Source organism: Gorilla gorilla, chromosome 18, assembly GCF_029281585.2.
Source record: "Gorilla gorilla gorilla isolate KB3781 chromosome 18, NHGRI_mGorGor1-v2.1_pri, whole genome shotgun sequence".
NCBI lineage: Eukaryota > Metazoa > Chordata > Mammalia > Primates > Hominidae > Gorilla > Gorilla gorilla.
In genome coordinates, this window is record NC_073242.2 from 115,482,517 (window position 1) to 115,503,876 (window position 21,360).

The window sequence follows — 21,360 nt, forward strand, 5'->3', positions numbered from 1 at the left end:
TAAGGGGCAATGCGGTTTTAAACAGGCTCCTCAGGAGATGCTGTAGGGCGCTTGTGCTTTTTTTTAATGGGCACCCTGCTTTTTGTGTGCGGCTCCCAGGCTACCCTTCAAGTTATTTTCCCCTGCTTCCATACCCAAGCCAAGTTCATGTACAATAGAAGATAGGATTTAGCCACCTTCCTATTTGGGGGATATTTTTGTTTTGTTTTAATGCAAGCGTCATACTTCTATATAATGAGCCTACATAACAATCTAATATAAGGAATACAAATAATATTGCAGCAAAATTCGGCAGAGCCACAAACACAAGCTGGAGGGCTGCTGCCCATGCAGCGGCCCAGCTCAGGTGTGCGCCTCCGTGTTCGAGTCTCCTTCTCATTTCTGCGTGTCTGGAATGCCACCAGGAGCCCCAGGGCACAGCACGTGAGAGGCAGGGCTGCGGCACACACTGACCATCTGGCCTCTGGAAGGTAAGTGGGCATTTTGGTTCCCTCACAGTGCAAATGTTAGACAAATTTGTTGAATGAATTAAAATCAATCAAATTGTAGGTACTTGAGATTCTGGACTGTGGAGATTTTGAAACATTGTTTTTATTTTAACCTGCACTAAGAAAAGGATTAAGTAAAACGATGGGAGTCGAATTAAACATTCAACAAGCAACAGTACTCACTGGGCAACATTTGTGAGTCGCGCTTGCGTGCCCAGGTCACTCGTCATGGGCACAAAAGCCTTTAGAGTTTCTGGAAACTGGGAGTGACCTTAACAGCCTGGGGCTGGGTCCACGAAGCACGGAAAGGCACCCCCTGAAAACACCGCCATCCATGAAGAACGGGCGCTTTGGAAGCCATTTGAGAACTGTTAATTGATTACTTTATTTCATATAAAAGTTACATTGAAAGAAAAGGTTGAAAAGTCAAGTATACTTGATTTGCACACATTTGCCAAGTCTCACAGGATTCAACCACTTGGATAATTGTTTTATTGATAACAGGATATACATATTAAAAGCCTCACACCGAAGCCCACACGCATGTCCAACCCAGACAACAATGTGCAAATGAATATGCAAAACAATCTCGGAAACTGGCGTCTCCAGGATCACCCACACTTTGTCCCTCTGGCTGTGACGCAGCTCTTCCCCCAATGGCGCACACGCTTCTGCGGTGACCAAGTCCACTTCCAAACCCCCTGCAGGTTTGCTCGCTTGGCTAGGACGGTGGCTCAGGTAGGTCCCTTTGTGGTTTTGCATCAGCAGTGGTAGAAGCCCTGATTCGGATGGGGTACAGAGTAATTAAAAACAAAAAACAGTTCACAGATGAACAGAAAGGCAAAACAGTTCCCAGGAGGGAGACGCCAACTTCTCTTAGTGTGGAGGGCAAGCATAAACGAAGACCCTCAGACTTTGTCACAGATTGCTTCTTGATGCGTCCGGCAAAAAATGTACAAACCAGGCAAGTTTAAGGCAAGTCCCCACAAGGGGAGCTGTTGGCTTTCTGGCATAATTTTAAGCTCCGCACCAAGGATCCTATTTTATCACCTGTGCCGTGGGTGGAGAAGAAAACGTAAAAGCTAACCAAAAACTCCAACAAGAGGGCGCCATCCTGGCCATTCCCGACTGGAGCGCTGCCTGCGGTGGCACAGTCGCCCCTGCTAGGGGCTGGCTGCCTCACGGTCCCCTCCCCTTCCCAGAGGTGCCCAAGGGCTGGGCCCTGCCTCTCCAGTAGGGATGCCTCCCCTGCCCCACACACAGCATCGGGCTGCCTCAAGTATCAAGTCACCCAGCCGCAGCTCTGCTCTTACCTAGGTGCCATTTATACACTGCTAATTTGGCTGGAACAAAAAAAAAAAAAAAAAATCAGTTCCAAGGCCCTCAAGCACTCAAGATTTCTTTAAAAAATGAAAGCAGGAGGGCAACGAAGGGCCGCACAGGAACGGCTGTTCTTTGGATCGAGATGTCCTCCAACAGCAATACATTCATAGTAACCACGGGCAGGACCCCGCGGCGCTCTCCCCTCTTCCCTGAAACGTCGGTTTCTAAAAAATAGCTTGTTTGCTGTACACAGCCGGTAAATGTTACACTGCCTAAACAACACTGGCAATTCTGACACACATGCACACACGCGCACACACGCACAGACACGCACACACACAGACTTGCTGAGAGGGTCAAAGGATGTCTCTTCCGGGGCAGCGGGGAGTGTGCCGGAAGCCACCTTCACTATTCAGTGCACAGATCTTTTGCAACTTCAGTGCAAAGCATCGGAGCTAATCGAGACCAAAACGTCTTTCTGTGTCAACGCCCTGCTGTGATCCGGGGAGTGCACTGCTGAGTGGCGGGGTCAGGAGGAGCCCCCTGAAATGACTGCTCGGAGAATCCCTGTTCACTGGATTCACTGTTTTTCTTCATGATTGGAAACAGCAGCTCAGGACCCAGGATTTGAATAACCCATGTAATAACCCGAAGTATTCTCCACAGAAGCCCCAGCTCTGCAGGAGGCCATGGCGTTTGGCTTCTTCGTGTGGCCACACACCTTTCCGTCGTTGTACAGGTGGGGACTGAGAGCCTCTTCCTCTGCCATCTGTGACTATAAATATATAAAACTCTGCTTGCTGCAAGCAATTGGTTTGTGTAGGTTCCAGTTGCCCTGTTGGTCACAGATGAGCTGTTGATACCCTTCAGACCCCAAATAAATAACTGGAAGTCTGTGAGCAAGTTTCAGTCTGTTGAGCCACGCCTCACACTGAGAACTCCGGGCCGCCTTTTCTGGGTCTCGTGGGCAGTCGCCTAAATCGGAAGCCCACAAAGGGATTCATCCAGAGGAGTGAGGGGGGCCCCCCAAAGACGGACTTCATCCCTTCCCATCGCAGCCTCCGCTCCCACGTGGGCTTCTCACTTTTCAATCGCTCGATCTCCTGGAAGCAGAAAGAAAAGCAAGTGGCAGCGGCTCCAGGAAGCTCGGCAGACCCCACCAAGCCTCAGAATCACACCGTGCTCAAGCACAGTGTGGGCTCGATGGAGGGTAGGTGAGTGAACTCTCCTTCCCAGCTCTGCCCCGATCCAGACCCCGTGGCCTCTGTGAGCCCAGCCCGGCTGCAGCCACGTGGCCAGCCCAGACTACCACAGTGGCCCTCCCAGCCAGGCACCAACATTTGTCGCTCGTTAGTTACTGTGTACGGACATTTACTGAGCGCCACTCCAGGCCTGCAGAGCCAGGCCCTAAACGCAGTCAGTTCCCTGAAATTTACTGACTGCACTGGGAGCTGGGAATCTGCCTGGCTCTGCTGACTTGCAAATCAAACTGAGACTAGAAATATGCACTGCCCAGAATGAAAGAAACAGCAAACACAGGGAGCCGGTTGCAGCTCATCAAGACTGTCCCATTACGTTCCCGAGTCAGTCCACAGGCACCTATTGTTGACATTAGGACTTTTCATTTACTCAAGCTTGGACCACATATGAAGTCCACACAGCCGAGAACAAAGCTTACCGTCTCGTCGTTGCATATGGAGTGGATTTGGGTGCCAAACATAACTGCAGTGAAAGTGAAAAACAGAAGACCCTCAAGGCACAGGAAGATCAACAGGATTACAGTTATCGGAGGTGAAAAATCACTGCATTCTGCGGACAAGAGGAAGTTGGTTATAACTGGTCCTGAATACCCCGAGTGGCAGAATGTTTGGCTCAGAGAAGAATCCTCTAGGGCCAGCCCCTGGCCAGCTTCCAGGGGGAAGTTGTTCACTTTCTAAATGGGCACATTCATTGTTCTCCAAGGAGCAGAGGAGGGCCACCCTTCCAAGCAAAAATTCATACCATGACTTCCTGGCCAGTGGTTTCAAAAGAGTCTGTATTTTCTGAGGTTTCTATTGACACTGTATTTGTGAATTAAATGGCAAATGAAGCCAGACCAGAAGAGTTGTGTGCACCCATACCAGTGAGCAGTGCTCACAGGAGTCTGTTCACCATGTTCCCCTGGGGTGGGATGAGCCTGTCCAGACCTCACTGCATATCTAAGGTAGGATAACAAGCACCTATTTTCACTACACTTGCTTAGGGTCGGTCACTCACGTAAGCAACGCGAAGCCTGCTTTGAACAATGGCGAGCTAGCTGACCAGGAGACAGACACAAGCTTTAGGGGAAACAATATACTAGTAAAATGGTGGTGGTAAAACTTAACTAAATTCTTTAAAATTCAATTGCTAAAATAATTGCAATGATTTCCTTCAAAATTGGAAACCTGGTTCTTCCTTTAAAGCTTTCCCCTTTCACCCAATAACAGCATGCACAGCCAGGAATGACACACAGCCAGGGAACTTACCAGTCCACTGCCCTCGGACACAGGAGATGAACTGAAATCCACAAAGGATCAGAGCATGGACTGAAGACAGAGCTATATACATCTAGAATGAGGGGGAGATTGGTTAGTCACTTTTATTTTTTATTTTTTTTAGAAACAGAGTCTCCCTCTGTTGTCCAGGCTGGAATGCAGTGGCGTAGTCTCAGCTCACTGCAACCTCCGCCTGCCAGACTCAAGCGCTTCTCCTGCCTCAGCCTCTCAAGTAGCTGAGACTACAAGCACCATGCCCGGCTAACTGTTTTGCATTTTTAGTAGAGATGGGGTTTCACCATGTTGGCCAGGCTGGTCTGTAACTGCTGACCTCTAGTGATCCACCCAGCCAGTTAGTAACTTAAACAAGTCTTTCTAAGAGCAAAGGCTGATGACACATCATGTGTATACCTCCATCTTGTCAGAGAAAAAAATGAGGGAAGGATTAAATGGCAGCAGTTGACATTTTCCTACCCAAGATCATATTAGACCAAGTAGAATAATTTTATAGAAAAATACAGCTGGGCATGGTGGCTCACGCCTGTAATCCCAGCACTTTGGGAGGCCAAGACGGGCAGATCGCTTGAGCTCAGGAATTTAAGACCAGCCTGGGGAACACAGCAAAACCTCGTCTATAAAAAAATAAACGGCCGGGCACGGTGGCTCACGACTGTAATCCTAGCACTTTGGCAGGCCGAGGTGGGCGGATCGCCTGAGGTCGGGAGTTCAAGACCAGCCCAACCAACATGGAGAAACCCCATCTCTACGAAAAATACAAAATTAGCCAGGCGTGGTGGTGCATGCCTGTAATCTCAGCTACTTGGGAGGCTAAAGCAGGAGAATCACTTGAACTTAGGAGGCGGAGGTTGCAGTGAGCCGAGATCGCACCATTGCACTCCAGCCTGGGCAACAAGAGCAAAACTCCATCTCAAAAAAAAAAAAAAAAAAAAGAAAAGAAAAAGGAAATAAACTCTAACATACTTTAGGAAGATTCCTGTTATTATTAATAAACAATAGCGATTGAGGACATCTGGGAGAGAATTAAATTACAGTGAACACCTAAAATAATACAAGCAACATATTACTTATTGGGACTACTTCCTGCCAATGACAGCACAGTAGTTATAATTTGAATCCTGGAGAAAAGGCTGGAGAGAAACTGGCCTGACGTTAGTAGATTTCCCTGCTCCAGGCAAGAAGCAGTTAAAGAATTTCAAATTCAATGTCAATTCAATACAAAAATATTTTTACTTACAGTGAAGAGCACAAAAAATCTTTGATTCTTTTCTCCTACACAATTGTTCACCCACGGGCAGTGATGATCCATTTTCCGAATACATCTTTTGCAAATACTGAAAAGGAGAGTTTGATTTTTCAGTATTCCATGCTCTGAGGAAACCAGAGTAACACAACCAAATAAAATCAAAGGTGGAGGAAAATTAGAATGCATATTCTAATACAACATGTCAAAAAAATATCATACATTCTCACTATATTCCTTTAAGGTTTATCATTTTAATTAAATGTCTTCCGTTTCCTAAGGAAAATACTCAATGGACCAACAGGTTGGGGCGAAAGGTCACACTAAGCCATACTTCACGAGTTCTCAGACACTCCCCCAGTAGAGCTGGATCATGTACACCTATCAGTAATGTTCCTAATTTTGCAAGCTTACAAGTCTATTTCAATAAAAAACAAAAATTGAAATTTTACCTTCAGGGAGAAACATTCTTTGTATCTTCAATTAATTCCTACCACTCAATCCATATTCACTGATGAATATGCAGTATGGATTGCATATTCATCTTGAATCATCAACTACACACCCAGGCATGAAGTCATCTTGTTTTTAACAGCTGTATTTTTCTTTTGCCCAAAACACTCTGTATGTCCAATTTTAAATAACTAATTTGATTATCGATTACTTTTTAGTCCAAGCTTGCACCATTTAATTACATCAAGCAGACATCGATGGCAGCAGGTTCGCTCCAGGCAGACTTGTTATCATAGCGTCACCTTTTTTTTTTTTTTTTTGAGATGGAGTCTTGCTCTGTCGCCCAGGCTGGAGTGCAGTGGCGCAATCTCAGCTCCCTGCAAGCTCTGCCTCCCAGGTTCACGCCATTCTCCTGCCTCAGCCTCCCGAGTAGCTGGGACTACAGGCACCAGTCACCATACCCGGCTAATTTTTTTTTTTTCCATTTTTAGTAGAGATGGGGGTTTCATCATGTTAGCTAGGATGGTCTCGATCTCCTGACCTCGTGATCCGCCCACCCCGGCCTCCCAAAGTGCTGGGATTACAGGCGTGAGCCACCGCACCCACCCACAGCGTCACCTTCTATTCATTGACCTTGGCTCCCTGCCCGACCTCCACAGCACCTGACTTCCAAAACATTCCCATTTTATCTTAAACAGATTTATTGAAGTATAATTTATATACCATAGGTCAGGCGAGGTGGCTCATGCCTGTAATCCCAGCACTTTGGGAGGCCGAGGCAGGTGGATCACCTGAAGTCAGGAGTTCGAGACCAGCCTGGCCAATGTGGCAAAACCCCGTCTCTACTAAAAATACAAAGATCAGCCAGGCATGGTGGCGGGTGCCTGTAATCCCAGCTACTACGGAGGCTGAGGCACAAGGATCGCTTGAGCCTGAGAGGCAGAGGTTGCAGTGAGCCGAGATTATGCCACTGCACTCCAGCCTGGGCGACAGAGCAAGACTCCATCCCCCCATCCCCAAAAAAATTTATATACCATAAAAGTTCACCCATTTGCAATGTACAATTCAATGATTTTTATTCTATCTGCAGAGTTGTGAGACCATCACCATCTAATTTTCGAACATTCCCACCATCCCAGAAAGAAACCTCAGCCCATATGCAGTCACTGCCTATTTCCAACCCCAGCCCAAAACAGCCACCCATTTACTCTCCGATACCATTTCATCTTTCTTTACTTTCTGGCCAAACCATGTGGATATGAATCTTTTAAAGCTTTCACTCTAGCCATAAAGCAGTCAGCACCCTGTATCTGGGTTTCCTCCCGTTGGAGGCCATCAATGGCTTCCAGCCTATTCAAGCAGGCCACGACCCCCCAGGAGAAGGGCACTGTCCAGGTGCAGCCTGCCACACAGTACAGGGACGTGTGACAACTATTTCAAGGAATGGAGAAATACACCCAGACATTCACACTTCAACACGTGAAATCAACAGCCAGCCCCTCCAGGAGCAGAAAAAGGAGTCAGGAACTGGCAAATCTGGGGGAAGAGGATAAAATGCAACCAAGACCAGCAGGGATGAGGTGTGAGGGCCAGGAAGGCTACTTGAGCCAAGCAGATAACTGGACTGTGGCTTTTAAAAAATACAGGAGCTGGTGTTTGAGAGCACGCCCAAATAAATACAAAAAAAAAAAACAACAAAAAAATGAGAGCACATCCAAAAGAACCTTGCTTCTACGCTGCACCACCACCCCAGGTAAGAACAAAAGTGAACGCACAACAGCCTCTCTGGCTGGCTGGAAGAACCCAGAGCAGGAGTGAGGGGAAGGTTCTGAGCCTTTCCTCTGGCCCCCACACAGGATGTGCCCAGGAGCTGTGAGCACACACGTGCTGGCCCGTGTGGCATGTGTGCCACAACAGAGGCGGGAAGCTTGTCACCTCCTCCAGTTGTTGAGCCACAGCGAGTCCCTCGGGAAGGAGGGGATCCCTGAGTCCATACTGTTTCCCAGCTCCCAAAAAGACTCTAGGGCACGGGCCCTTTACTCACCTCCCTACCCCAGAAAGAATATGACACCTACGGCCTCACCCATACAACGCTGCCCAGATGCTCAGGGGCCATGTACCTGCGGTGGTGGGCGCACTCTGGTTTAATACAGCAGCGCATGTACCTGCAGTGGCGGATGCGCTCGGGTTTAATACAGCAGCACAGGTGCCCGCAGTGTCGGATGCGCTCGGGTTTAATACAGCAGTGCATGTACCCGCAGTGGCGGATGCGCTCGGGTTTAATACAGCAGTGCACGTACCTGCAGTGGTGGGCGCGCTCGGGTTTAATACAGCAGCACTTGGGGCACTTGTAGATGACTTCCCCGGGCTTCAGCTGCAAGCTCTCCATGTATTCTTTTGTAGCGTTTCCTTTGGGTACTGCCCCCTACCATATAAGAAGAATGTACTTTAGTTGGGGAGAATCAAAGTTAAAAACATCAAGCCGGGTGCAGTGGCTCACACCCGTAATCCCAGCACTTTGGGAGGCTGAGGCGGGTGGATCACGGGGTCAGGAGTTCAAGACCAGCCTGGCCAACCCAGCCTGGTCAACATGGTGAAACCCCGTCTCTACTAAAGACACAAAAAATTAGCCAGGCGCGGTGGCAGGCGCCTGTAATCCCAGCTACTTAGGAGGATGAGGCAGGAGAATCGCTTGAACTCAGGAAGTAGAGGTTGCAGTGAGCCAAGATCACGCCGTTGCACTCCAACCTGGGCGACAGGGCAAGACTCCATCTCCAAAAAAAAAAAAAAAATCATATATTTTCTATATCATCAAACAATTAAAAACAACTACCTTATTATCCTTTTGATAAATGGCTTAACCACCTGCATTTTCAGAGGCAAGGCTTATTCCCAGACAAGGGCACTGACTGTCCCCAGGGGGGGCAGGGAACCTCTTTGCACACCACTTCCCTGTAGCCCCTGCTGACAGGGAGGTGACTGATAAGCACTGCGCAGAGTTTTCTTATCAGGCAGTCGGGGAACAAAGAACAAAACAATCTCAAAAAGGACTTTAATTTCGTGTTGCTAAAGTGACATGATACTTTTGTCTCTTGGCCAACTTCCTCAAAGGCATTCACACACAAACCTGGCGGTGGCGGCCCAGACCACCTGACCCGATTCATGTCTGGCAACGAGGCCGCCCAGCGGCATCAGAAACTTGAACGTGCATCCATCTGTGCCCCAAGTGCTAGAGGAGCTGGAGAAGACGAGCAATGGCGAAGCAGCGGAAAGAGGAGTTGGGGAGGCCGTGAGCTGCTGGTAAGGGGCAGAGCTGAAGGCCAAGAGTCACCCTACCGGCACCATGTCAACTGAGGACCCGCTGTAGGGAAGGTAAGGCCAGAGCTGGCTGCAACAGCAGAGGCTTTGTTCTTTGGGCAGTGGAGATATGTCATCAAAACCATGTTTGTGGGAGACAATTCTGGGAGCTGTGGCAGGGTGGAATAAAATAGGCAGACCTGCCTGGGGGTTCCAATGCCTCAAGAAGAGGAACAAGGCCTTGTGTCTGCCTCTTAGCCTGGATCCTGCACTTCAGGTAGAAATCACAGATCTGGAGAATGAGACCCACGGACATTGGGAACAGCAGTCAGGGCTGCAGTGATTGTGCAAAGACAGGGGATATAGGTGGGGCAAATGGAAGGTGGGAGCTAACAGCCTGGGAGATGGCAGAGGTGGTGAAGGGCTCTGCCAACAGCACATGGCCCTGCTGAAGCTCCTTAAAATACAGGTGCCTCGCTGGGCTCTGGAGCCACAGATCTGAACCTCTACAGGGTGAGGGTTGACATCCAAATTTTAGAAAGTTCAGCAGGTGAGCGCCCTGCAGAGCCAGAGACTGCTGCCCGCTGGATTCAGGGCTACCAACAGGCCAGAGCTGGAGCCTTGGGCAGCACAGGCAGGGGGGCCCCAGGGCAAATGTGAGTGTTGACTGCCCAAACCTCCCCTGAGGTTTACTTCCTCCAAACAAGGCCCCGTCAGTCCCATGGCCGCAATATGGGGAAGCTGTTTTGGTCAAGATCAAAGTGTTTCCTAACATGCTGCCTCCTTAAAGAAGTTAGAAAAGGGTTTAAACTCATCTTTGAAAACTTAAATCAGAATAAGTAAAACATTTTACTGGCTGGGCAGGGTGGCTCATGGCTTTAATCCCAGCACTTTGGGAAGCTGAGGTGGGTGGATCACGAGGTTAGGAGTTCAAGACCAGGCTGGCAAAGATGGCGAAACACCATCTCTACTAAAAATACAAAAATTAGCTGGGCGTGGTGGCCTGCGCTTGTAATATCCCAGCTACTCGGGAGGGTGAGGCAGAGAACCCGGGAGGTGGAAGCTGCAGTGAGCCAAGATCACGCCACTGCACTCCAGCAAAAAAAAGAAATTTTTACTTAACTTACATTCTACAATTTAGAGTCTTTTTTTTTTTTTATTTTTGTTGAAACAGAGTTTTGCTCTGTTGCCCAGGTTGGAGTGCAGTGGTGTGATCTTGGCTCACTGCAACCTCTGCCTCCGGGGTTCAAGCGATTCTCCTGCCTCAGCCTACCAAGTAGCTGGGATTATAGGTGTGCGCCACCACACCCGGCTAATTTTTCGTATTTTTAGTAGAGACGGGGTTTCGCCATGTTGGCCAGGCTGGTCTCGAACTCCTGACCTCACGTGATCCAACCGCCTCAGCCTCTCAAAGTGCTAGGATTACAGGTATGAGCCACCGTGCCCGGCCTGGAGTCTTCAATCAACTTTCCTCCAACAATCTAGGGATCTTAACACTGCTTTGATTTATAAAATTCCACAATGTTGCATATATGCCCCAGGTGACAGTCGAGTATTACACATCTCCTCAGAGGAAATGGGCCAGATTTTAAAACTCCAAACACCGTAATTTTATGAGCCATGCATGCACTTTTCCACAGCAGCAGCAAATATGATACGATGTGGCACAATACACTTCTGGAAAGCGGCTACCCCAATACTACCCCAGTTTTTGGTCACTTATGACCAAGGAAAGGCATTTCGAAGGGGAAGCCAAGTACACATTGGGTGACCCTCAGGGACCTAAGACTATGTGGGATTTCAGGCACTTGCTGGGTCCAGGGATTCCTTTTTGCTGCTCAGAACCCTGGGCAGACAATGAAACTCTTCACGGGCATGGTGTCCTGGGGGTTTCAAGGAGGGGTTCCTTCCACCTGAGGCCCCGAGTCTATCACCTACATTTTCATCCTGAGCCGTTCGAGATGTGGTTTGGCAGAAACAGAGACCATATGCAGAGGGGGTGAGCACGGCTGCACCATCTCAAACGGCCTCGCCAGGATGTGCCCACGATGACAGCGGCAGGGGCTGGAGCACCGTTTCCTCTGCACCCATGGGGCATTCTTCTTCCCACCAGAACAAACCTTCCAAGTAATTGAGCACATTCCTCAGTTCCCATTTTAACCATTTTCGGGAGGTTTTTTTCTAAAACACTTCTTGAATGTTTCCCACTCATCTTCTTGTGGGACTGACCATAGGCTTCAGGCCATGGGATGCCTTCAGGCTCCTCCCTCCCACCCAAACACCCGGCGGCCTCCCTTCAGAGGTGCTCCCTGATTGGCTGTTCCCTCTTCTGGTGCCCCTGCCCACATCCCACTTCCAGTCTGCCCTGATGAGACAAAGCAGCCAGCCAGGCCCGGGCAAGGCGCTCTGTGCCACCTCGCCCTTCCAGGGCAGTTAGGCTTTGCAGAGCATGCTTCCGGTCCTCTCTCCCCTGCTCTCCACCCCAGCTCCCTGTCATGCATTCTGGATCCCCAGGGCCTAACTAAGCGGCAGGTAAGAATGGGGCCGGGCCTGTGGATCTGCCTCCTAATTTATGGAAAACGCTGGAGACGAGGAGCACAGCAAAACCCAGTACAGGGATGTAAACTGCAAACAAAGAACTGTGTTTCTTCAACTTAAACCCCAAGGGAAAAAAAGAGATTGCAGGGACCACAGAGATTAATTAAAAGAGATGTTAGAGACACATAAACCAATCACACTGTATGGATCCTTATTTGGATCCTGATTCAAGGGAAAAAAATTATAAAAGAATTGAGACAGGCCAGGCACGGTGACTCACACTTGTAATCCTAGAACTTTGGGAGGCCGAGGCAGGCGGATCACTTGAGGTCAAGAGTTCAAGACCAGCCTGGCCAATATGATGAAACCCCATCTCTACTAAAAATACAAAAACTAGCCGGGCATGGTGGCACATGCCTGTAATCGCAGCTACTCAGAGGGCTGAGGTGACAGAATCGCTTGAACCCAAGAGGTGACCGTTTCAATGAGCCGAGATCCTGCCATTGCACTCCAGCCTGGGCAACAGAGTGAGACTCTGTCTCAAAAAAAAAAAAAAAAAAAGAATGGAGACAATTGAGGAAATTTGAACTCTAACAGGATAGGTGGTATTAAATATACTGCTTTACATGAGCTACCGGTATTGAGGTTATGTTTTTACAGAGCCCTTTTAAAAGATACACACGTTTACAAATGAAACAAAAGAATGAGTGAGATTTAGGCGGGTTATCTGGGGGAGGGGAACGGCGTGGGCAAGGCCACCACATGATGTGGTGACAAGCTCAAGGTGGAGTGCTCTTTTCTTCCTACCGTGCACATTTGGAATTTCCCATAAGAAGTGAAATTTTCGAGGCCGGGGCTCTGAAGATAAGACAATCTGGTTCAAATCCCAGCCTGGCCTCTTACTGGCACAGCGAGGCCTCGTGTTCTCACACGGATGCTCCACCTACGTCCCAGCACTGCTGTGAGGGTGGGAGGAAAGCACGCTTTTGGCAGAGCTCCTGGACAGCAGCCGCGGCCCCATGAAGGGTACCTCCGGAAGGCACTCGCACGGCTGCCGAGAAGGCTCGTGGGCATCCATGCGGCTGGCATTGAAGACACAGGCTCTAACAAGTAAAGGGATGCAGGGCCCAGGGCCGTGGGTGGCCTTCCTCCCTCCCAGCCCTCTCACGATCCCAAAGCTTGGGATCAAAGCTGCATCCTTCCACAGCAGGGTTCATTGCTCTATCAGTAGGCCTCTGACCCCATCTTCCCCTCCACTCCTCACTCAAAGCACCAATGACTTTCCTCAAGTGACAATACAAATCCCAATTTGTATTGTCCAGGGCAATCCCAGCGAGGACTGCCCAGTCCTATTGGTTTAGAAAAATGACATGAAGTCCCACTGGGGTATGTGCCCCAACCCCTCAACTGCTCAGTTCAGAGGTGATGTGATGGTTCTAGTTCAGCCTGGACTGGACCCTGGTAGGGTAAAGACATGATCTGTGGAGAGAAGAAATCAACTCCCCACTGGGAGGACAGAGGTGACACCTGACCCTGCTGGGCCATGCCCACTCTCCCCTTCAGAAAAGTAGATCTGGACATCAGTGACTGCCACTCCACCTGCTCTGGGGACTGCCCTTCTTCCCTGGGCAGCAGGAAAGCCAGGACTCAGAGAGACAGACAAAGCCTGAGGACAGCTGCCAGCCTCTCCCCTCTGTCCACCTTCCACTCCACAGCCTGCCAGCAGCCAGAAGCATCCTTGCCCTGGGGCTCTGCATACTCCCCCTTCCTCAGTTTCATTTACAGTGACTCCTGGTGGTTTCTGTCACTTGTCACCAGAGGACTCAAGCAGACATGCCTCCAAAGAAGACACACAAATGGCCAAGAAGCACATGAAATGATGCTCAACATCGTTGGTCATTAGGGAGATACACAGCAAAGACAGTGAGATACGGCGTCACAAAAGAACGGCAGTAATGTGTTGAAGATGTGGACACACTGCAGGTGGGAATGTAAAATGGTGTGGATGCTTCGATGTTTTTGGGTTTGTTTTTTTTTCATCATTCCCTTCCCCACAAGATTTTTTTTCCTTTTTCTTTTTTTGCCCCCAGTGGGGACACTTTAGAGAATACTTGGCAGTTCCACAAAAGGTTAAACATAGAGTCACCATATGTCCCAGCAACTCCACTCCTAGGTATATACCCAAGAGGAATGAAACACCCATCCACACAAAAACTTATACGCGGCCGTTCAGAGCAGCATGATTTGTAACAGCCGAAAAGCAGAACTCGTCCAGATGCCCATCAACTAACGATGGCTATAGGCGAGACGGGTCCGGCCAGAGCATGGAATATTATTCAGCCTTAAACCAAATGAAGCGCTGATCATGCCACAGCACGATGGACCCCGAAAACGCGATGCCTGGTGAGAGCCAGGCACAAAAGGCCACAGACGAGATGACTATGAAAGTCCCTCAACAGGCGGCCAGGCGCAGTGGCTCACGCCTGTAATCCCAGCACTTCGGGAGGCCGAGGCGGGCAGATCATAAGGTCAGGAGATCGAGACCATCCTGGCTAACACGGTGAAACCCCGTCTCTACTAAAAATACAAAAAAATTAGCCGGGCATGGTGGCAGGCACCTGTAGTCCCAGCTACTCAGAAGGCTGAGGCAGGAGAATGGCGTGAACCCGGGGGCGGAGGTTGCAGTAAGCCAAGATCGCGCCACTGCACTCCAACCTGGGCGACAGAGTGAGACTCCGTCTCAAAAAAAAAGTCCCTGAACATGCAAATTCCACAGAGACAGCAGATGAGTGGTTGCCAGGGGCAGAGGGCGTCGGGTGGTGGGGTCGGGGAACTGGGAAGTGATGGCTAAGGGGTGTGGGGTTCCTTTCTGAGGTGATAAAAATGTCCTAAAACCGACTGGGTGATGGTTGGACACTCTGTGGAAGCACTGAACACCACAGGACTACACACGAGGATGGATTTAGTGCTATGTGAATTAAATCTCAATCAAAACACCCCTGACACCCAATATCTCCAACTTCTCCCTCAGAATGTTCCATTCAACATTCTCTGCAGTAATACAAAAGCAAAAGAAATCTGCCCACCAGGGCGGCAGCATGCCCTGCACACACACCTTCTACCCTGACTTCCTGGCCGCCTCCAGCTCTCCAGGCTTCTGGGGCCTTTTCCGCAGGAGCAGGAGCGGGGTGGGAGCAGAAGCTGGACTGCTGAGTAGCTGTAGAGTCTGAGCGCAGAGGAGGAAGGGGCAAGTGCGCTTGTCAGCAAAGAGGAGCAAACTGCTGAGGAGTCCCAGCCGGGCTGACCCTCCCCCATGTGCCTACCCCACACTCACAAGCAGGAGGCTTTGCACAGACTCGGTTCCCTCACCACAACTGCCCACAAGGGTTGGGTCCAGCCCAGTTTTCACTGTGCAGGCAGATGGTCGGCAGTCACTGGATTTTTCCTACAAGGCAATATTCCAGTAAAAATCGCTGAGCTGGACCTAGCCCTGTAGCTGGCCCTCTCCTTTGTCGAAGTGCCTGGGCACTTTGGGCAACAAACAAGGGGTTTCTGCTGCAGCCAAGGAAGGAGAGGGCGGAGACACACAGGGATCAGGAGCAGGGTCTGGCTCCTAGAGGGAGACTTGCTGCGTAAAAGGAAATGACAAGACAGCCTTTAATTCTCTGAAGGCACAAACCCATCGGAGAAGAGACTCAGTTATGGTCAAAGACTCCACCATCACATCAGGCTACAAAGCCACTGGCAGACTTTGCTTCCAAGTTTGTCCCCAAGGTACCATTCCCCAGCTGCCCACTGGTTGGGCCTATAATACCGTCCCATTCCCAGGACAGCTGCCCATGACCTCTACTAGTAAAACAGGAGACAGTAAACAATGTACATCCAAACCCTGAATAATTAATTCAGATAAAGCAAAGACAGATAAAGCCACGTGCAGACCACATTCTGTGAGCTGATCCGTTTCAGTTTCTTCTCAAAAAAGAGTCCTGGTCAGGCGCGATGGCTCACGCCTGTAATCTCAGCACTTTGGGAGGCCGAGGCGGGTGGATCACCTGAGGTCAGGAGTTCAAGACCAGCCTGATCAACATGGTGAAACCCTGTCTCTACTAAATATACAAAATTAGCCACGCATTGTGGTGCATGCCTGTAATCCCAGCTACTCAGAGGGCTAAGGCAGGAGAATAGCTTGAACCCGGGAGGCAGAGGTTGCAGTGAGCCAAGATCGCACATTGCACTCCAGCCTGGGCAAAAAGAGCAAAACTCCGTCTCAAAAAAAAAAAAAAAGTCCTAATCTTATTAACGTCTGGGTACCTTCTTGAGAGAAAGCTTAGAAACAGACAAGAGCCCAGTAGATTTTAAATTGACGAATTGGGAGTCCCTATACCATGGTTTAAAACCACTGTTTTAAAGCAGTGGAAAGAACTTTTTTCAAATGAAAATCTACTGACTGCTAATACCTGACTTTGCACGCCTGCAGCTGCTGGGCATCTCCTCCAAGCTCTGTGGGAAGCCTGGAACTCACTCACTAGAGGTGACGGATGGCTGAGCTGCAAGATCTGTACCATCGGCCCGAATGCCCTTCCCTGATTGAAGGATGTCTCAAAACTCAGGAACAGCCTGAAAGCCCAGCTGGAAGCTGAATCTAGTGGCCTGCAAGGCATCAGGAACTAGGGGTATTTCACTGCGCTAGGTCTGGCCTATGTTTATTCTCAGCCTAAAGGGAATCTGCTCCCAAAATGAGCTCAATCCACCTTTCTTGTTCCACACCCATGTCAATCTGTCCCTGTGCACTGCTTCCTCCAAAGGGTCAGCCACACCTGCGGACACTAGACCAGACACAAGAGAGCCACCCAGAGACGCAGCCAGTACTCACAGGGTCAGTGAGCATGGTTCTCAGGTGGGACGACAGGGCAAGCACGGCCAAGCAGTTAAAGATGACCCCGTTGACCACAGAGTACCAGAAGTCTTTGGAAGGTAGCAGCATGACGAAAGTCACCACGAAGTCTGCATAGGCGACCAGAAGCCACGTCATGACAGCACAGATCATGCCGCAGCCGTCACGGATGAACCAGACCCGGTCAGCCACGTCAGCCTCGGAGGAGGAGGACGATGAAGAGTCATAGTTGTCATTTTCAGCCAGGAGAGGATGATGCTCGACGTCCCGGAGCCTGTGTCCTGATGGCTGCATGATTTCCCTGACGCACCCTGGGGAGGGGGACGACACAGAGCTGGTAAGGCTCAAAAAGCTCACAAGCTACCTTAAATATGATGTGTTACAGTTTGTCCTTGGCCATTTCATGAAGTTAGTCTAAATACACATAGTGGGAAAGAACATAAAAACATAACTAAGATCTGAATTTTTAAATCTCTGACTTGATTGATTGCTTTACTACAACACAGTAAGTCCCACAGTACAGGTTATGCCTACATATACAAAACTGTATCTATGGCCAGCCATGGCCACATAAAAAGATTATGGAAAGCACAAGCTAGACGCAAAGTCCCAGCACTGGGTTCCCCGGCAGCGTGGAGAGGAGCTCTGCTGTATCACTGCTGTGCTTGCTCCCCTGAGCCCCACCTGTTCCTGCTCTGCTCAGCAGCTCACCTCAATGCTCCCAAGCAGGTGCTCGGCACACACTTCAGCAAGCAGCATGATGAAAGAATGACGAGTAAGTCACTGTTTCTCTATTCATCTTTACACCGCCTCATACACACTGACCTCATTGGTCTTACCTGTTTTTTCTCAATTTGATTCTCAGTTTATCCTCGCTTATCTGTGATGTTTTTGGAGCAGACTCCCATTTTTATATCTCTGTTCCTTGACACTCTACCCTGCTTCTAGAATGCCCTTCATCTCTATTTTAATCTTTTTTTTGAAACCAAGTCTCACTCTGTTGCCCGGGCTGGAGTGCAGTGGTGCGATCTTGGCTCACTGCAACCTCCGTCTCCCGGGTTCAAGTGATTCTCCTGCCTCAGCCTCCCGAGTAGCTGGGATTACAGGCGCCCACCACCACACCTAGCTAATTTTTTTGTATTTTTAGTAGAGATGGAGTTTCACCATGTTGGCCAGGCTGGTGTCAAACTCCTGATCTCAGGTGATCCATCTGCCTCGGCCTCCCAAAGTGCTGGGATTACAGGCATGAGCCACTGCACCCGGCCTCTATTTTAATCTTTTAAAAGTTTCCTGTTTTTGTTGTTTTGGGAACACAGTCTCCCTTTGTTGCCCAAGCTGGAGTGCAGTGGCACAATCACAGCTCACAGATGAGGTCTGACTACGTTGCCTGGTCTGCTCTGGAACTCCTGGGCTCAATCCTCCTGCCTCAGCCTCCCAAAGTGCTGGGATTACAGGTAGAGCCACCATGCCCAGCCTTTCCTTCATTTATTAATCCATTCTTTTGCAAGCCATCCTTTTGACACTTCTTCCCTATTTCCAATAGCATCTGATTTCTAAGAACATACAAGATCTAAAGAAACTAAAGAAAAAAGTAGGACCAGGCACAGTGGCTCATGCCTGTAATCCCAGCACTTTGGGAGGTCAGGAGTTTGAGACCAGCCTGGTCAACATGGTGAAACCCCGTCTCTACTAAAAATACAAAAACCAGCCGGGCACGGTGGCGTGCGCCTGTAATCCCAGCTACTCAGGAGGCTGAGGCAGGAGAATCACTTGAACCCGGGAGGCGGAGGTTGCAGTGAGCTGAGATCACGCCACCGCACTGGACTCAGTCTCAAAAAAAAAAAAGAAAAGAAAAGAAAAAAGTGGGTCAGGTACGGTGGCTCATACCTGTAACCCCAGCGCTTTCAGAGGCAGAGGACGGTGAATCACGAGGTTACAAGTTCAAGACCAGCCTGGCCAAGCTGGTGAAACCCCGTCTCTACTAAAAATACAAAAATTAGTCGGGCACAGTGGCAGGTGCCTGTAATCCCAGCTACTCAGGAGGCTGAGGCAGGAGAATCGCTTGAACCTGGGGGGTGGAGGTTGCAGTGAGCCGAGATCGCACCACGGCACTCCAGCCTAGTGACAGAGTGACACTCCCTCTCCAGAAACAAAAAGAAAAAAGAAAAAAGTGCACTTTTCCTGGTAACTGTTTTGACTGCTTCTTTGATTGTACGCCCTTCTCTTATCGGTGTTTGCTCTGAGAGTTGTAATATCACAGATAAAGAGCCAGGGAAAGGAAGAGACAGTCAATTTCACCCTAGCTTTCCCATGGGGAGAAAATACTGACAAATATTTTAACCAACTGACCCTGGCACCTTCTCAGAGCAGGAGCGCTCCTCATGTTTTAAGCAGGCAGAGTGCAGAAACCGTGGCTTCTGAAATGTGAATAAAGGAGTGTAGTAAGAATGTTCTCAGAGGTCAGGTCACTACAACTGAGTAACAGCACTGGGTGCTGTTTTTCAAATCTGGGTGTGACTTTTTCTTTTCTTAAATGCAACTGGAACATAGCAATTATGAAAACATTTGCCGAATGAACATGTGGTGAGGATTCATTCGCCAAATACTTTAAAAAATTTCCTCTCGATGCAAAAATGCTGACTGGTACAAGAGCAAAATGAAATTGTTTTCCAAAGTCCGTAAAATAGCCCTATTTTTCAATCAGATAAAAGCAGCTTTAAAAAATGTTTAAGGCTGGGTGCAGTGGCTCAAGTCAGCACTTTGGGAGACTGAGGCAGAAGGATCATTTGAGCCCAGAAGTTTGAGATCAGCCTGGGCAACAGAGTAAGACCTCATCTCTACAGAAAATAAAAATTAACCAGGCATGGTGGCTTGCGCTTGTAGTCCCACCTACTAGGGAGGCTGAGGGCGGAAGATTGCTTGAGCCTGGGAGGTTGAGGCTGCAGTCAGCCATAATCATGCCACCACGCTCCAGCCTGGATGACAGAGAGATCCTGTCTCAAAAAATAAAAATAAATAAATACATGCTTAAGGCTGAGTGTGGTGGCTTACACCTGTAATCTCAGCACTTTAGGAGGCCAAGGTGGGAGGATCTTTTGAGCCCAGGAGTTTGAGACTGGCCTGCGCAACATGGGAAGACCCAATCTCTACAAAACAAAATTGTTTTTTTTTTTTTGTAGTCAGGCATGGTGGCACACACCTGTAGTCCCAGCTGTTTGGGGGACTGAGGTGGAAGGATCGCATGAGACTGGCAGGTTGAGCCACGATCCCACCACTGCAGTCCAGCCTGGGCAACAGAGTAAGACCCAGTGTCAAAAAAATTGTTTTAATTAAAAAAACTTTTAAAAATAAGCATTTAAGTGAAATAGAAAAAACTAAAGATCAAAAGAATTTGGACAGACCCCTTAGCCAACCATTCCTTCAGCATTTTCTGAACCTACATCTTCTGGATCTGTCTGCTCAACATCCCCTGCAAACACCTTTGCAGCACCATTGCCTCTACATAAACCCCATTCACCCTGCAGGGCCTAACTTTTCTCTCTTCTAGGCAAGCCAACCTGAAAAGGGAGTTCTCTTCTTCTGAGGAGCACTTTGTGAAGGGGTCTCTAGACATCAGATGTGACTATCTGGAGATGAAGGCTGAAACTGCTTCTGCCTGCACTACTAGTAAAGCCTGACTGTCAGGGGGCTGAGAAAGTACCTGGAAGTTTCTCTGCCTCCGCTGAAGCCCTGGGCACGCTCACCAGCTCTCCCTCCCAGGTACTTACCACTTGCTACCTGAGAGCTCTTGCAGGTCCCACCTCCCGGCCTGATGTCAGCCCCTCCAGGGGGGTCTGGGTCTCCTCCTGCCCTGTCCCCCTTGTGCCTTGCATGCTGTCTGGCGCACAGCAAGGGCATGTTTGCTAAAAGGCAGATGCAACAAAAAGCAAGCAGTCCCTCTCTCAGATTCCAATCACCTCCTGCTGATTTCCATCTAAGTTTCTTGGTGAATCGTTATCTGTGGGCCCAGGTACATCAAGGCCATAAGCTGAAAAATTCCTCTGAGCAGAATCATTTTGCTTTATGGTGACTTCTCTAATAGGACACGTTCCATGAGAAAAGGAAGGGTGCTTTCCGGGCAGTAAAACAAGCTATACTTTTGTCAGAGCACAATGTTTGGGCAGTCTGAGCTCTCTCCAGAAAGCAGGGCCTCTTGAAAGTCTTCTAAAGGCACACATGTGACACCTGAGCCAGCTCAGCTCCGCCTTCCTGGTTCAGGTCCTGGTAAGACCTCCACGGAGTGCAGGATGCTGCTGTGGCTCCATGCCTGACCTGGGGGTGCGGATGGCAGGCACAGCTGTGTAAGGAGAGCGCCCACAGACACCAAACACTGGCCATGGCAGGACGTTCCTATAAGCACATATTAGGGTGACGTATAATACTTGAGGGCTTTAGTGCCATATCTGTAAGATCCATTAGAAGTCAACATGAAATCCAAAAATCGCTTTATTTTCAACAAAGCAACAAACGAATATAGCAAGGTTAGGCTGGACAAATACAGCTCTCAGTAACACAGTGCACTCACTCGTGTCTCTGAGTCACTGTATTTAC

The 21,360-nt window shown here is 49.2% G+C and overlaps 1 protein-coding gene across 6 annotated transcripts in view; it reads right to left on the reverse strand.

Annotated features, from left to right (window-relative positions):
• Positions 1-848: 848 nt before the first annotated feature.
• ZDHHC7 (zDHHC palmitoyltransferase 7) overlaps positions 849-21,360 on the reverse strand; it is a 53,322-nt gene continuing 32,810 nt past the window's right edge. For 3 of the 6 annotated variants that reach the window (XM_063700372.1, XM_031002937.3, XM_063700373.1), the window contains 7 exons: positions 16,750-17,081; positions 15,211-15,321; positions 8,342-8,466; positions 5,583-5,679; positions 4,319-4,400; positions 3,490-3,620; positions 849-2,914 (listed from right to left, as the gene is read on the reverse strand). In XM_063700372.1, coding sequence (XP_063556442.1) covers positions 2,738-2,914; positions 3,490-3,620; positions 4,319-4,400; positions 5,583-5,679; positions 8,342-8,466; positions 15,211-15,321; positions 16,750-17,064 — 1,038 coding nt within the window. In that variant the 5' untranslated portion in view covers positions 17,065-17,081 and the 3' untranslated portion in view covers positions 849-2,737. The remainder of the gene's footprint in view (positions 2,915-3,489; positions 3,621-4,318; positions 4,401-5,582; positions 5,680-8,341; positions 8,467-15,210; positions 15,322-16,749; positions 17,082-21,360) is intronic. The other 3 variants (XM_031002936.3, XM_031002934.3, XM_063700374.1) reach the window with 1 other exon arrangement.